Source organism: Acomys russatus, chromosome 11 (assembly GCF_903995435.1).
Source record: "Acomys russatus chromosome 11, mAcoRus1.1, whole genome shotgun sequence".
In the NCBI taxonomy this organism is placed as follows: domain Eukaryota; kingdom Metazoa; phylum Chordata; class Mammalia; order Rodentia; family Muridae; genus Acomys; species Acomys russatus.
The window spans coordinates 15,091,912-15,106,301 of NC_067147.1; the positions used below are offsets into that span (position 1 = coordinate 15,091,912).

The 14,390-nt window shown below is 44.0% G+C and overlaps 1 protein-coding gene across 2 annotated transcripts in view; it reads left to right on the top strand.

The window, feature by feature from the left end:
• Adgrf4 (adhesion G protein-coupled receptor F4) overlaps window positions 1-14,390 on the top strand; it is a 42,669-nt gene that overhangs the window by 19,325 nt on the left and 8,954 nt on the right. Inside the window, exons 6-10 of one of the 2 annotated variants that reach the window (XM_051152939.1) lie at window positions 320-1,702; window positions 5,908-5,949; window positions 6,371-6,430; window positions 8,070-8,126; window positions 12,435-12,824. In XM_051152939.1, coding sequence (XP_051008896.1) covers window positions 320-1,702; window positions 5,908-5,949; window positions 6,371-6,430; window positions 8,070-8,117 — 1,533 coding nt within the window. In that variant the 3' untranslated portion in view covers window positions 8,118-8,126; window positions 12,435-12,824. Of the gene's footprint in view, window positions 1-319; window positions 1,703-5,907; window positions 5,950-6,370; window positions 6,431-8,069; window positions 8,127-12,434; window positions 12,825-14,390 lie in introns of those variants that run through there. The other variant, XM_051152940.1, reaches the window with a different exon arrangement.

The following is a 14,390-nucleotide window of genomic DNA, read 5'->3' on the forward strand; positions in this document are numbered from 1 at the left end:
ACAAAGTTGGTCCAGGACAGCCAAGGCTACACAGAGAAACCCTGTCTCGAAAAACCAACCAACTAACCAACCAACCAACCAACAACAAACAAACAAACAAAGAAAAAACTAGCCAGGACAACTGCTGGAATTCTCTATTTTTATACTAAAATATGTTTTTTTTTTTTTGTATTCTTTTATTTTTCTTCCATTAGCCTTACTAATGCATGATTGCAATTGAAGGGGAAAGTAGCAAATAAGGTGAAATAATTAGATCTGCCAAAGGTCAGAATTTAGAAATTGACTTAAAAAAAATTAATAGTCTTGTTTCCATTTTCAGAATTATGGGAAAATGGCCAACCACATCCTTGCCACTGCTGCCGTTCCAAATTGGGCTTTCGTTGCCAACAAAAATGCCAGCTCAGATTTGCTGGAGTCAGTAAATTCTTTTGCCAAGAAACTCCAAATCCAAGGTGAATCTGAGAGCACTGTAGATGAGCTCTTCATTCAGACGAAAGGCTCTCGCATCTCTCAGGATGCCGCAGAGAACAGATTCAGCATCTCCATCCCCGTGGACAATGCCACAGACCGTGTCTTGGTGCTGATAGAGGTTCCCAGGCAAGCAGTACGCACACTGTCATCCAATGCTTCCCAAGCCATTGGCATAGCTTTTCCCACCTTGGGGGCCATTTTGAAAGAAGCCTATCAGCCAAATATAACTCTCCAAAAGCCCACAAGTGACCTGATCCTGTCACTGGTTTTGCCCGAAGGTCTGAATGAAATCATACTCACCTTTGATAGAATCAATAAATCCCAGAGCACCAGCGTCCAGTGTGTTGGCTGGCATTCTCAGAGAAGGCAGTGGGACGAGATGCCATGCAAAACGGTGTCGGACATCAACAACACACTGAAATGCCAGTGTAAATACACCAAAGCTGTAATGTCTTTCTCCATTCTCATGTCATCCAAACCCGTAAGGGACAATGTCCTGAAATATATCACTTTCATTGGGCTCAGCATCTCCATCTTTAGCTTGGTCCTCTGCCTGCTCATCGAAGCTGTGGTTTGGTCTCGGGTGGTTGTGTCAGAGATATCCTACATGCGCCACGTGTGCATTGTGAACATTGCAGTGTGCCTCCTGACTGCAAACCTGTGGTTCATCATTGGCTCCAACTTTGATGCAAATATTCAGGAGGACCACAAGTGGTGTGTGGCCGTGACATTTTTCAGCCACTTTTTCTTCCTCTCTCTGTTCTTCTGGATGCTCTTCAAGGCGTTGCTCATAGTCTATGGAATACTGGTTGTCTTCCGCAGGATGATGAAGTCCCGGATGATGGCCATTGGCTTTGCCGTTGGCTATGGGTGTCCCCTCGTGATTGCTGCCACCACAGTTATTGTCACAGAGCCCGGGGAAGGCTACACCAGAAAAGATGCCTGCTGGCTTAACTGGGGCCAAACCAAAGCCCTTTTTGCTTTTGCCATCCCGGCCTTGGCCATTGTGGCTGTGAATCTTCTTGTGGTTCTGGCAGTTGCTGTCAACACACAGAGGCCTTTGATTGGCAGTTCAAAATCTCAGGACATGGCCATAGTTTTCAGGATCAGCAAAAATGTTGCCATCCTCACCCCACTTCTGGGACTGACCTGGGGTTTTGGGGTAGCAACTCTGCTAGAAGGCACACACCTGGCGTTCCATATAATCTTTGCTTTGCTCAATGCTTTCCAGGTAAGTTCTGGAAGGGGAATTTGCTTTGTATTTCTGGCTGGACATCCAAGGATAGCTGTGATTCATTTGCCATTAAGAGGTATCAAGTTTTCAGGGGTCTCTGAGTGTAGCTTTTCCCAAGTGCACTGACATGTTCTCCCACTTAAAAATAATTGCCCCTCCCTCATTATTCTATGTATCTGTCTGTTTGTCTGTCTATCTATCTATCATCTACCTATTTATTTTACACTCTGTGTGCATATATGTGTGCGGGTGTATGCATGTCCCAGAACACATGTAGAGGTCAGAGGACAACTTATAGGAGTCAGTTCTCTTTCTCCGCCATGCAGATCCTGGGGATTGGACTCATGTCATCAGCCTTGGTGGCAAGGGCCTTCACCCACTGAAGCATCTCACCTGGTCCCCTCTCTTCATTAAAAAAAAAACAAACAACTTTTTTTTTTGAGACAGAATCTCATTTTGTAGCCAAGGTGGCCCCAAACTTGTAGCTATCTGCCTGTTTCAGCCTCCCGTGTGCTGAAATTATAGGTGTGAGTTCCTGTGATTGGCCACCAGTGACTCTGGAGTTCCCTGACCAGGCTGGTTGGAGGGGAACGCCCTTCCTTTTCTCTAGCTGACTCTGGGTCCTTCCTGTCTTGTCAGAAGTTAACATTCTTACGTAGATGACTATCATTTACACCCTGTCATGGATGTAAAAAGTTGCTGCCTGGTCAAAATAAGCATAACACTGTTTTTCTTGAGGAAACTCGGCAAAATAAACATTCTCTCTAGTGGGAAGAGACGATCGCTGGCCTTCACTTTGGAAGCTGACCTTTCTTGCCATTTGATGTGAAATAGAGGCTAGATACTATTTATCTATATATTTTGCCCTATGTTATCTGTCTTGAGAAGGCCTTTTCCCTCCGGGTGTCAACTCTCTCACCTGGTAAAATAAGGATTTGCATGTGGAAGTCTCTCTGCTGTCTTCTCCACTCTAGCCTGCCTGCTCTGACAAGATGGTGCCTGTGAAGGTTGTTTTCCTCCCTCTCGATTCTGGAGACTGCGTTCTCTTCCTATGACTAATAGAAAACCTGGCAGGTTCCCAGTCTTCATGACACTTTTAACCAGGGCTTGGGAAAGGCAGCCTTCTGCCTGCCTTTGTAAATAGGGTTCCACAGGAACACAACTACTCTCATTTATTTATGTTTTCCTCCTGCTGACTCTGAGCTAACATTTGAGCAGTTGCAACAGAGAGGCACAACTGGCAAAATGTAACTATCTACTGTCTGGAGTTTGGGAGAAAGTTTCCAACTTTTGCTTCGGATATTGAAACTGCTGAATAAAGTAGTGAAGCACTTCTTTTGACTTATCACTAGCTCTTCTTTTTTTTTTTTTTTTTTTTTTTCCCAGTTTTTATTTTTATTTTTAAATTTTTTTTATTAATTTATTCTTGTTACATCTCAATGTTTATCCCATCCCTTGTATCCTCCCATTCTCCCCCCCCCCCCCATTTTCCCATTATTCCCCTCCCCTATGACTGTTCCTGAGGAGGATTACCTCCCCCTGTATATGCTCATAGGGTATCAAGTCTCTTCTTGGCCACCTGCTGTCCCTCCTCTGAGTGCCACCAGGTCTCCCCCTCCAGGGGACATGGTCAAATGTGAGGCACCAGAGTAAGTGAGAAAGTCGTATCCCACTCTCCACTCAACTGTCTTAAAGGCACCACACAAAGTATAAATTTACCACAGGCTTTAAAGAAATGCCAACCTAGGCCACCCACATATATTACTCATTCTTTAGTAACTACAACCACTCCAGCCTCACTCTTCCTGTTGTATCGCTTTAAAGAGAAAGCATTAAGTACTTTTGTTTTCTTGAACTCAAAGGCTCTCATTAACATAAATGTCCCTACTCTTTTTGCCTTAGGTCAAACATTTTTCCCTTTATTTTTTATTTTATGTGTGTGGATTATTTTGCCTGCAGTTATGTTTTTATTGCAGTGACCAAGGAAGCCAGAAGAGTGCATCAGATCCCCTGGATTGGAGTTACATATTGCTGGAAGCTGCTATGTGGGTGCTGGGAACTGAGCCCCAAGTCCTCTGCAAGAACAACTAGTGCTCTTAACTGCTGGTCCTTCTCTCTGGCCCTCTGTTTTGTTTTAAATGTTTGAGAAAAGATCTTAGTTTTTTAGCCCAGTGTAGCCTCAAACTCATAATGATTCTCCTACCCCAGCCTCCTGATGGATGGGGTTATAGGCGTGAGCTACCATATGTGCTTAAATTTCCCACTCTAAAAGTTATTCCAGTAACTGACAATTTCATTCTAGTCTCCTCTTGCCTCCTCCCTTCCTCTCCCACCCACCCCTCCCCTCCCCCACCCTCTTTTACCCTGTCCCTCTAATCCTTGCCCCTCCCTTTTTCCTACCCCCTTTCCTTTCCTCCCCTCCCCTCCCATTCTATCCCCTCTCCTCTTCTTTCTTCTCCATGTCCCTCCACTCCCCTCTCTTCTATTTTCACCTCCCTCTCCTTCACTGTCCCCTCATCTCCCTCCTCTACTGGTGCTGGGAACCAATCCCAGGCCCTGATATAAGTTATGCCAGCAGTTACCATGGGGCTGCAGTTGTTTTTGTTTTTGTTTTGTTTTGTTTTGTTTTTTGAGACAGGGTTTCTCTTTGTAACCTTGGCTGCCCTGGACTTGCTTTGTAGACCAAGCTGGCCTATAACTCACAGAGATCTGTCTGCCTCTGTATTTCTTCTTCAGAATATTTAAAATTTTCTTTTATTGATAGAAAAATGCTTTAAAAACTTTTAGTTATGCTAAGCCCTCTCTTCTTAGCCAGTGTTACCTCTGACTTACATATAATAGTTTGTTGTCACTTGATTAGTGTTTCTTCAAGATAAAACTGGCTGCAATTAGAGAAAAGGTCGTCCTAGCTTCCGGCTCTGTGTAGTTTTTCCTTTGAGTTTAATTCAGAAAATTCTTCTACCAGCTCAGGGACCATAGCTGACTATTTTCAGAGTGTCCACCACAACTCACAATGAACCAGGACCCTAATTTAGTTTTTTAAAGACAATTTTCCTGGTTGTGATTTTGAATGTCCAGATTTCATGTAATGTGTAACTGTTATCACGAGCAAGATGAGACACTTTAATATTTGAGATGAAATTGTAGGAATTAGTACATGTTTCAGGGACTCCTCTTGTCACTGGCATCAGGTGCCAGAGTCAATAAACTTAAGAAGAAATTTATTTTAGCTGTCAATCTCATGGTGTGTGTGTGTGTGTGTGTGTGTATGTATGTGTGTGTGTGTGTGTGTGTGTGTGTCGGGGATGGGGAGTGGGGGGTGTAGGAGGTGCCACTCAGGTCCCGGTGGCAGGAGCTTATGGCATGACCTTTATACATCTTCTTTGGATCAGGCACTAGAAGACTCAGGCTGGAATTTGGTCTGGCTATATCCCTCTAGCCCTACCCTTACTGTCCTACAGCTGCACATTAGGCTTCCAGTACAGAAAGTGACACAATATCCCACAACAGCACCAGCAGCTGGAGACTAGGGGTCCAGAGCCTACGGGGGTGCTTCTTATTCAAACCATACAGTAAGGTTGAAAACCCTTTTTCTACAGCAGTAGTCATTCAATAGGAATCAGTAACCCACTTGTACAAGTCTGCCAGGGTGATCTTCTTTGCCAGGAAGGAGGTAGATTCAAAGGAAGGACCCACCAACCCGTATTTCATTAATTAAAAAAAAAATACAGGTATCTTCTAGCCCTCATCTGTTTGCATGTATATGCATACATGCCGTATCCTACATGTGGTGGCTAGAAGAAAATGTACCAGAGTCATTTTCTCTACTTCCACCATTTGGGTCCTAAGGATCAAACTATGGTACATAGGCTTAGTGGCAAGTGCGTTCACTTTCTGAGCCATCATGCTGGCCTATTCTGTTTTCTCTGTCTTAGGAGCAGGTGTTACTCAGCTATGCAGGCTTGTCTTAAGCTCATTGGCGTTGAACTAGAGATCCTCCTACCTCTGCATCCCAAGCGTTAGGAATACAGATCTGTGCCACCACGATAGGCTCTGCCAATACATGTTCCTCTGCATCAGTGGAAATGAACTTCTGATGCCCAGGTACCGTCCAAGAGATCACCCAGAGGAGTAGGATTGCAATAACAGTGGGATGCTGTTTGAGAAGCTGTCCTTCACGATTCTGTTGAATTTTACCACAGGGATTTTTCATCTTGCTGTTTGGTACCATTATGGATCACAAGGTAAATTGAGTTTGCTTCATTCATCGCTCCTTTCAATTCCATGTGGCTGAGGAAAGCAGGAGGGTGATACTGTTTTCACTGGATTCTGGGGTTGCTGAGCTTGTGAGCACAGCTCAGGGCATCAGCAGTGGGAAAGGAAGAACTCTATACTTTCTGTGCTTGCTTCTTATGAAGACAAGCAGAGATGGGGAGTGTATATTGTTGGTAAAACACATGGAAACCGTGGCCCCAGTTTGAAAATAGTTCCGTGGATTGTTATTGTCGCTCTTCAACCTTTATCCATGTCCTGTTATTTGCTGGGTGCTGGGCTGATCCACCTGATGTTGTTGCCCTGGCCAGAACCACTGGTCTTCAAGTTCTAGGGCATGCGTCCATATTTTGGAATGACATCTGTTGACTGCTGACTGTCATTGCTTTCCAGATAAGGGATGCTCTGAGGATGAGGGTATCTTCACTGAAGGGGAAATCGAGGGCAGTAGAGGTAAGGTCTCTCCTTCTCCTGTAGACACAGTGGTGGGTCAGTGTCTTTGCTGGAGCAGAGATGGGTGCCATGGTCCAGCACACAGAGTTTGTTAGCAAAGTGAATCACTCTTTTCTTCATTTCATGAACATGGAGAATTAAGCTGACATGGAAAGCTAGCAGAAGATATCTTTTGAGGGGATTTGCATGTGCATACACTTTAGCTTGACATGAAGCCATTGAGATGAACCCCAAGACCAGAGATTTATAAGAGATGGGAGCTGAGAAATAAGAGTTGAATTTGAAATAGAATTTTAGGTTAACCCACTCATTTTATAGGTGAGGAGTTTAACTGAGAACTTAATGGGATATGTGCAAGGTCACCCTTCTCAGTAGTAGAATAAATGCCAACCAAAGTCTGCCCATGCTCCCAGCCCAGGACTCTTTGCAGTAGAGCATGCTTCCTTGGCCTGGAGGAACCACGCATGCACTTACGGCCTGTAAAGGAGACTTTGGAAGGGACAATCTGTCTTTGAGGGCACCACGAAGATTGTCAAAACTTCTGAATCTGCTAAAAAATTATTTGCTCAGCCAGTAAATTCTTTCTGAGCCAGTTAACTTCCTGAATGTATTGAGAAGCACCATCTATGGCTATGTCAAGCTAACTTAGTATTGCAGTTCATCAATTTTAAGACAGGCATTTTCTTTGCCATTTACCATTTCTGAAATGAAAATGAGCCATCTAACCAATGAATATATGGTCTTAACTGACTGGTTTTGCTTCTTTATTAAAAAAAAAAAACAAAGACAATGAGGCTACTCATAATGTTACATTTAGTGAAATACAGTACTTCAGGTCTTTGTGGCTGTATAAGTTTGGATATTTCCTACTAAAAACAAGGAAATCCTGAAATTTGTGGACAAATGGATGGGACTAGAAATGATCATAATGAATGAGTTAACCCAGAAGCAGAAAGACTCACATGGTATATACTCACTTATAATTGGGCACTAGCCCAAAAGGCACGTCCCACAAAAGTCTTCACTGACCAGGAGATTGAGATAGATGGGAGAACATCCTACTAAACTCTAGGTAAGAGAAATATAGGATACGTGGAAATAGGAGGTCCCAGAGGGTCCTAGAAACCTACAAGAAGAACATCATGATGGATGGATAGGGGCTCAGGAGGGTCTGCTCAAACTATTGCACTAACCAAGGACAATACAATAGTAAACATTGAACCCCTACTCAGATCTAGCCAACGGACAGGACATTCTCCACAGTTATGTCGAGAGCGGGGACTGACTCTGACATGAACTCTGGTGCCCCATATTTGACCACCTACCCTTGCTGGGGAGTCCTGGTGGCACTCAAAGAAAGAATAAGCAGGCTGCCAAGATGAGACTTGATAACCTATGACCATATAGTCAGGGAGGGAGGGAGGAATAGGAGGATACAAGTGATGGGATAACAATTGAGTTGTAATCTGAATAAATTAATACAATTTTTAAAAAGTCTGGATATTTCTCTTTAGTAGCTTCACTTTCACATGGCTACCTCTAGGCAGCATGCATGTTAATCTATGAATGTGCGTCATACTTTTTTTTTTTTTTTGTGCCAGTATCTCATTGTCAACTCTGTTATTTTTACCCCTTCTAGAGGGCATCATTAAGTCCAGCCTGTGGATCCAGAGTACTGAATCGCTGAGACTAAAATGTGAGTACAGAAGACGCAAGTAGAAAGTTTACTTGCAAGTGTCACTGAACCACCTGTGACTGTGCTGGTGTCCAGCAGGTGACACTGGGTTGAGAGGAGAAGGAATAGGATGACGTGACTACCAGAGGAGACACCTTTGTCCATAGCTCATCACAGAAATGAAAGTGGGGAGACTTCTCTTTGATGCCTGTGCCATCTGAGTTTCTTTGACCAGAGCTTAATGCTGGGGCCTTGATGGGGAGATGCTGGGACCTCACTTGTGCTGATGTATGGTATACTGATCCATTTGCCAAGCTCATACACCGTGGTTCCTTTCTAAAGTATTTATTTTCTTTATTAGTTAAATCTGTTCATTGAAAGTTTTATACTTGTTGGCAATGAATACTATTGACAATTGTCACCTCCTACCTGTCCCACCTGTCCACCATTATTTGTTCTCACAAATCTCTCTCCAATGTTGATGTCTATTTGTTTTGTCTTCTGACCCACTAAGTTCAACTAGGGCCGACTGTGACCATAGGTTTGGAATTAATCATTGGAACCTGGTGAGCTCACTAAGGACAGTCAGTTTGTCTTTTCCAGAATCTACTGATAGCCAATAGCTCAGAGGCAAAGGTTAGGGTATTGTGAGTCCCTCCCTTTTCCATGACTGACTGTTGGGAGGGCCTATCCAAGTGCAGGTATCTGCAGCTGTTGTGAGCTGATGATCCCAATGGATATGTCTCCATGTAGCCTTGAGAGAATGCCATTTTGAAGACTTCTACTGCCGCTTCCACAATGTACCTCAAGCCTTAGTTGTGTCAATGTCTTGTTGAGAGCTGAGCCCACTACTGTTGCCTCTTTCCTGCACCTTGGGTAGCTGTGAGCCTCTGCATTCACTGTTGTTCAGTGTTAGAGAAAGGTTTAGTCTTTCTTTGGAATCGATTTTTAGCACTTACAGTAACTCCATTGCTGGCACAAAAGGATTGGTGGATTACAGCAGCAAAATAACAGGCAGGCCTGACTTTCCCATGTGGCCTAGAACCATTAGTAAGAGGGTGTGCATGGATATGTGGCAACTACCTTGTAGTCACTTGATCCTTGAGACTTATCTCTACACAGGTGATATTGGGGGAAACAAATGTTAGGCAGCTATGAAGAGGTGACTAAGTCACAAAATAGCAGCCAGAAACTGGGCCACTAGTAATAGCAGATTCAGGATGGACATGTTGGGATCAGACCTTGTCTTGGAGAAATTTCTGCAGCCCTTCCGTATGTTCATAATTGAGAGTGACTCCTTTTTCCCTCATCTGATATAGGCCATGCCTTCTTTTGTACTTTTTTTTTCATTTTGAGGCATAGCCCAGGCAAGGGTTTGAAATAATTTAGTAGAAGCAAAGATACTGTGAGTTCGAAGAAATCTTGTAAAGTCTCCTGTATTACAAATTCCATAAACTTGATGTGCTGGTGTGGGACTTTGGTACAAGGTAGCAGGAAAAGAGAGAGTGACGGGGTTTGGGGGGAGTGTAAAATGACTCAGTCATCTATGCAGACTGTCAGGTGTGGGGTACTGAGGAGGAGAATGGAGGATAATCAAATAATCTGGACTATTTTAACTTCTGTCACTGAGATAAAATACACCAATAAGAGCTTTAGGGGACACGTGGTTAATTGGTTTGCAGTTTTAGGTTACAGTTCACGAGTTTGAGGAAGCCAAGGCAGGAGATTAAAGAATCATATTCACAGTCAAGAGCAGAGAGAGAGAGAGAGAGAGAGAGAGAGAGAGAGAGAGAGAGAGAGAGAGAGAGAGAGAGAGAGAGAGAGAGAGAGAGCGCACATGGATGCTTGCTTGCTTGCTTGCTCTCGGCTTGCTTGCTCTCTTCTGTAGTGTTCAGGACCCCCTGCCTTCAGAATGGGGCAGTCTATAATGGGCTGAGTCTTCCCACATCAATCATCAATCAATACAAGGTCTCACAGAGATGCCCACAGGCCAATCAGGTCTAGATAATTGTTCACTAGGACTCTCTTCCAGGTGATTGATTCTAGGTTGTGTCAAGGCCCGACACAGCTAGTTAAAACTAGCCAGCATAGAGTCCTTAACTGACCACTCTCACATTTGGATTTAATATTGAAAAGGCTGACTTTTACTGACTCTGGCCATTCTCTAAGCCATGGGATTCGTCCATGGTAGAACAGTTTGCGATTTGTCACTAATATAGATGAACTACTAAACAGAGAGCTGGTGAAAAGAAGCATTAGTTGGGGAGATCAGCAGAAGTGGGAGAGGAGGGTCAGGGGATGGTGGCATATACTTGTGATCCCAGCACTCAGGAGGCAGAGACAGTCAGATCTCTGTGAGTTCAAGGCCAGCCTGGTTTACATAGGTTCCAGACCAGCTAGGACTACATAGTGAGACTGTGTCTCAAACAAACAAATAAAACAAAAGAAAAAAAAAAAGCAAACAAAAAAGACAAAAACCTAGGTATAGTCCATGCATGGTCCTTGGCTGGTGCTTTAGTCTCCACAGCCTTCTCTGTGGCCTGGTTCATTGGCTCTGTTGGTCTTCTTGTGGAGCTCCTGTTCCTTCTGGGTCTTTCTATCCTGTCCCCCCCCCCCCAATTATTGCACAGGGTTTCCTGTTCTCCACTCAATGATTGGTTGTGGGTCTCTGTTGGGTGGAGGGAGGGGAACACCAACCCACCCACAAAAGCTTTGACCCAAAACTTACCCTGTCTTCAAGATGTGCAAAGAAAAAGACAGAGCAGAGATTGAGGGAAGATCCAGCCAATGACTGACTGACCCAACCTGAGGCTCGCCCCAGGTTGGGAGACAGCCAACCCCTGACACGATTAATGATACTCTGCTATGCTTACAGAAATGGGAGCCTAGCATAGGTCTTCTCTGAGTTGCTCAGGTGGGGATTTTTGATGGTCAAACAAATCCTGATCAGGGAGGACAAAGCAAGGCAGACCTCATTCCTATGGAGGCCACAGCTGCACAGCGCCCTCTGTTGTTCATGCCTGGAGCAGGCCTTGTGATACAGCCCATTTGACCCAAGTAAGGTTTCCTCCAGTTCACTCCATAATGGAAATAAGATTACTAAGAAAAACCAACATAAACATAAAGTCAGAGCACTGAGATTATGCTAACAATGTAATTGCAGTCCTGGAGGAGCATAGGTGCTCCTTAGTTCATTTTAGGGTCCAGGAATCAGGACAACACAGCCTGGGAACAGCAGCCTTCCTGCTGTGTGATATTCAGGCAACTCCACCTCATTTCATCATCTGTAAATCAGGGTACAGTAGCACATTCCTCCAAGGGTGGCTTCAGGAATAAACAAAACAATTCCCCTGGAGCAGTGGGTCTCAACCTTCCTGATGCCGGGAGGATTCCACGTGTGGGATCGGAATAGTCTAGTGAAAGAACAGGTGAGTTTAATTCACTAGAAGAGCAACCACCTCTTACGGGAGCTTAATTGTTGCCAGCTGAAAAGATCCCGTGACCAGACTCTGGAAGGAGATATATAAATGAACCCAGGACTGGTGGCGGGGCTTTTTGGAGGCTTGGGATAGATTTGGCTGTTCATCACTGCACTTCAAGATGCTCCTAGAGAAAACCACTCGAGGGAAGGCTTCGGGGCTCCTGCTCCTGCTGAGGCTCTGGGTTCTAGTTACCCCAGGTTCCAGTGGAAGAAATCCTGTGGCTCATGCCCAGAGAGTCGTTCCTCGGAACTGATATCCTTAAGGTTTTGTTATTGTGTCCATTAATCCTCATTTCCTACTGTTTTGGTTAGTTGGGTTATAAGTGGTGTCTGCTCGGTCACTAAGTTGTTAATAAAATATCTTGGCTAAGAAAATTGAGCCTACATACAATTATTTCACTGCTACCTCAGATCTATAATTTTGCTACTGTTATCAGTTGTAATGTAAATATCTGAGTTGGGATATCTGATATGCAATCTCTGTGAAAGGGGCGTCCAACCCTAAAGGAGTCTTGACCCACAGCTTGAGAACTGCTGCCCTAGGGTAGTGCCTGGCTCAAGCTAGTCATCAAGAAATGGCAGCTATCAGCCGGGCAGTGGTGGCGCACGCCTTTAATCCCACCACTCGGGAGGCAGAGGCAGGCAGATTGCTGTAAGTTCATGGCCAGCCAGATCTACAAAATGAGTCCAGGACAGCCAAGGCTACACAGAGAAACCCTGTCTGGAAAAACAAACAAACAAACAAACAAAAAAAGAAAGAAAGAAAGAAAAAGAAAAAGAAATAGCAGCTATCGTTCCTTGCACTAACAAGTGTTCTGACCTTATTTTCCTGGATGCTTATTTCCCAGAGATGTCTTGCTTGCTGTGATGGAGAAGGCTCCAAGAGAAAGATGCACAAACATGCCTGGAATGAAGTGACATCACCTTCCAGCCAGGAGGGTTACTTAAGTCGGAAAACTAGCACAGATTCAGAATGGATAAGTGAGCTTTTTAAAAGACTGACCTGCTGACTCTGACCTGACAAAGGCTGACTTTTTGGTCATCTCGGCAAGATTCACGATCCAGCTGCAAAGCATTGTACAGTTTCCTCGGCGAGCCCATGGTTGGTGGACGGCCTGTGGGCTTGTCTGCTTTCACTCCTCCAGGCTGCTCTGTGGGTCTGGACCCAGTCATTCTCCACACTGAGGGGACCCTGGATGTCTCGGGCTGTCGGGTCAGACTCAGTGTCAGTGGTAGTGCTGGAGTCGAATATGAGAGATACTGTATCTACTTTGTAGTTCGTCCATGGTCTGTTTCCCAAAGATAGGGAATGAACATTGGGTGGGTGGTCAGTATGTTTACTATTTTAATCACTGAGTGAAACAACCTGGCTTGTAGGATCTTAGCTTCTTCATTTGTGGGACAGACACAATACTGTTACGGGTGTCACCATTTATGTGTATGTGTGTTTATGACGGTTCCTTTTTTAAATACTGTAAATAAAGAAATTTTGGGCTATTTTAGAAATAAAAATAAGATACATTTACTTTCCCTAACTTGGTCATGTGTGTTGTAACTCAAGATGGGCGTTTTTTGGATTTCAGAAGTATTGCCACCACAGCTCCTCAGGAAGATTGCCCTGCCATGTGCCCTGAAGTACAAACTTGCAAAGGTTTGGTAAATGACGTCCCCCTGGGCTGACATTCAGACTCATGATGTCATTAGGACTAGAGATGGCCCTAAGTGTGGACAATTTAGATGACATTTTTTTCTCATAAAACTAAAATATGTACGATGCTTAAATGTGGGCACAGTGAAACCACCAAACTGGAGGACTCCTTGGTTAGAAAGAAAGGCTACTGAGGATCAAACTGCCAAGGGTGCCCCATGGAGGGTGAGAGAGGAGCAAACTAGTGAAAAAGCAAGCAGATTTTATATGACAGCAAGGTCTTTAAACTGCTGGGATTGACGGGAAACTTGATGTCCTTGCCCAAAGTAGCTGAGATCATAAAGGACATTGTTGCAGGTTTAAGGGAGGCTTAGGACATTGTCACCAGCACTGCCATTTTGGGAGCTTCTTCGTAACCAACAGTAACTATCTTAGCAAGACTCAAGGCAAGACTTTTAGTTTGGTTTTAGAAACAAAAATTTGCTTCAAATCAAATAAATGGTATTATGAAATTATAAACTATTAGTTTCTGATATCTTGAAGGGAGCTGGAGAGATAGCTCAGTGCATGCTTAACCACTTGAGTTCGGTCCCCAGAACCCACATAGGGGAAGGAGAGAACCAACTCTCGCAAGTTCTTCTCTGACTGCCCCCCACATATGAGTGTCCACACAATTACACACACACTCACACAGACAATTCTATACACACAGACACACACCCACAAATTTTACTCATCTAGAAGCTCTCTCAGGTCAGTACCCACTCTAAGCCACCCCACTCATTCATTCCTGTTGTTTCAGCTTTTTGTCAAGAGGTAGAGGTTGGTGACCTCTACCTGAACAATAACGGCAGTACCTAGCAAAGTCCATATGTGTGTGTGTGCTTGTATACAAGTGTGTTCATATATATGTATGATTCTGTGTGTGTACGTGAATATATTTGTAAGTATGCATGATGTATACATGAATGTACATATATATGTCTATGTGTATGCACATGTACAAGTATGTGTAGATAGGTATGTGTGTGCACCTGAATATGCCTATGTATTTGTATGTATGTATGTATATGGAATATACATGCATGTGTGTATTGCATATGGATATCTATGTGTAGGTATATGTATGTGTACTCATGTGTATGTATGTGATACA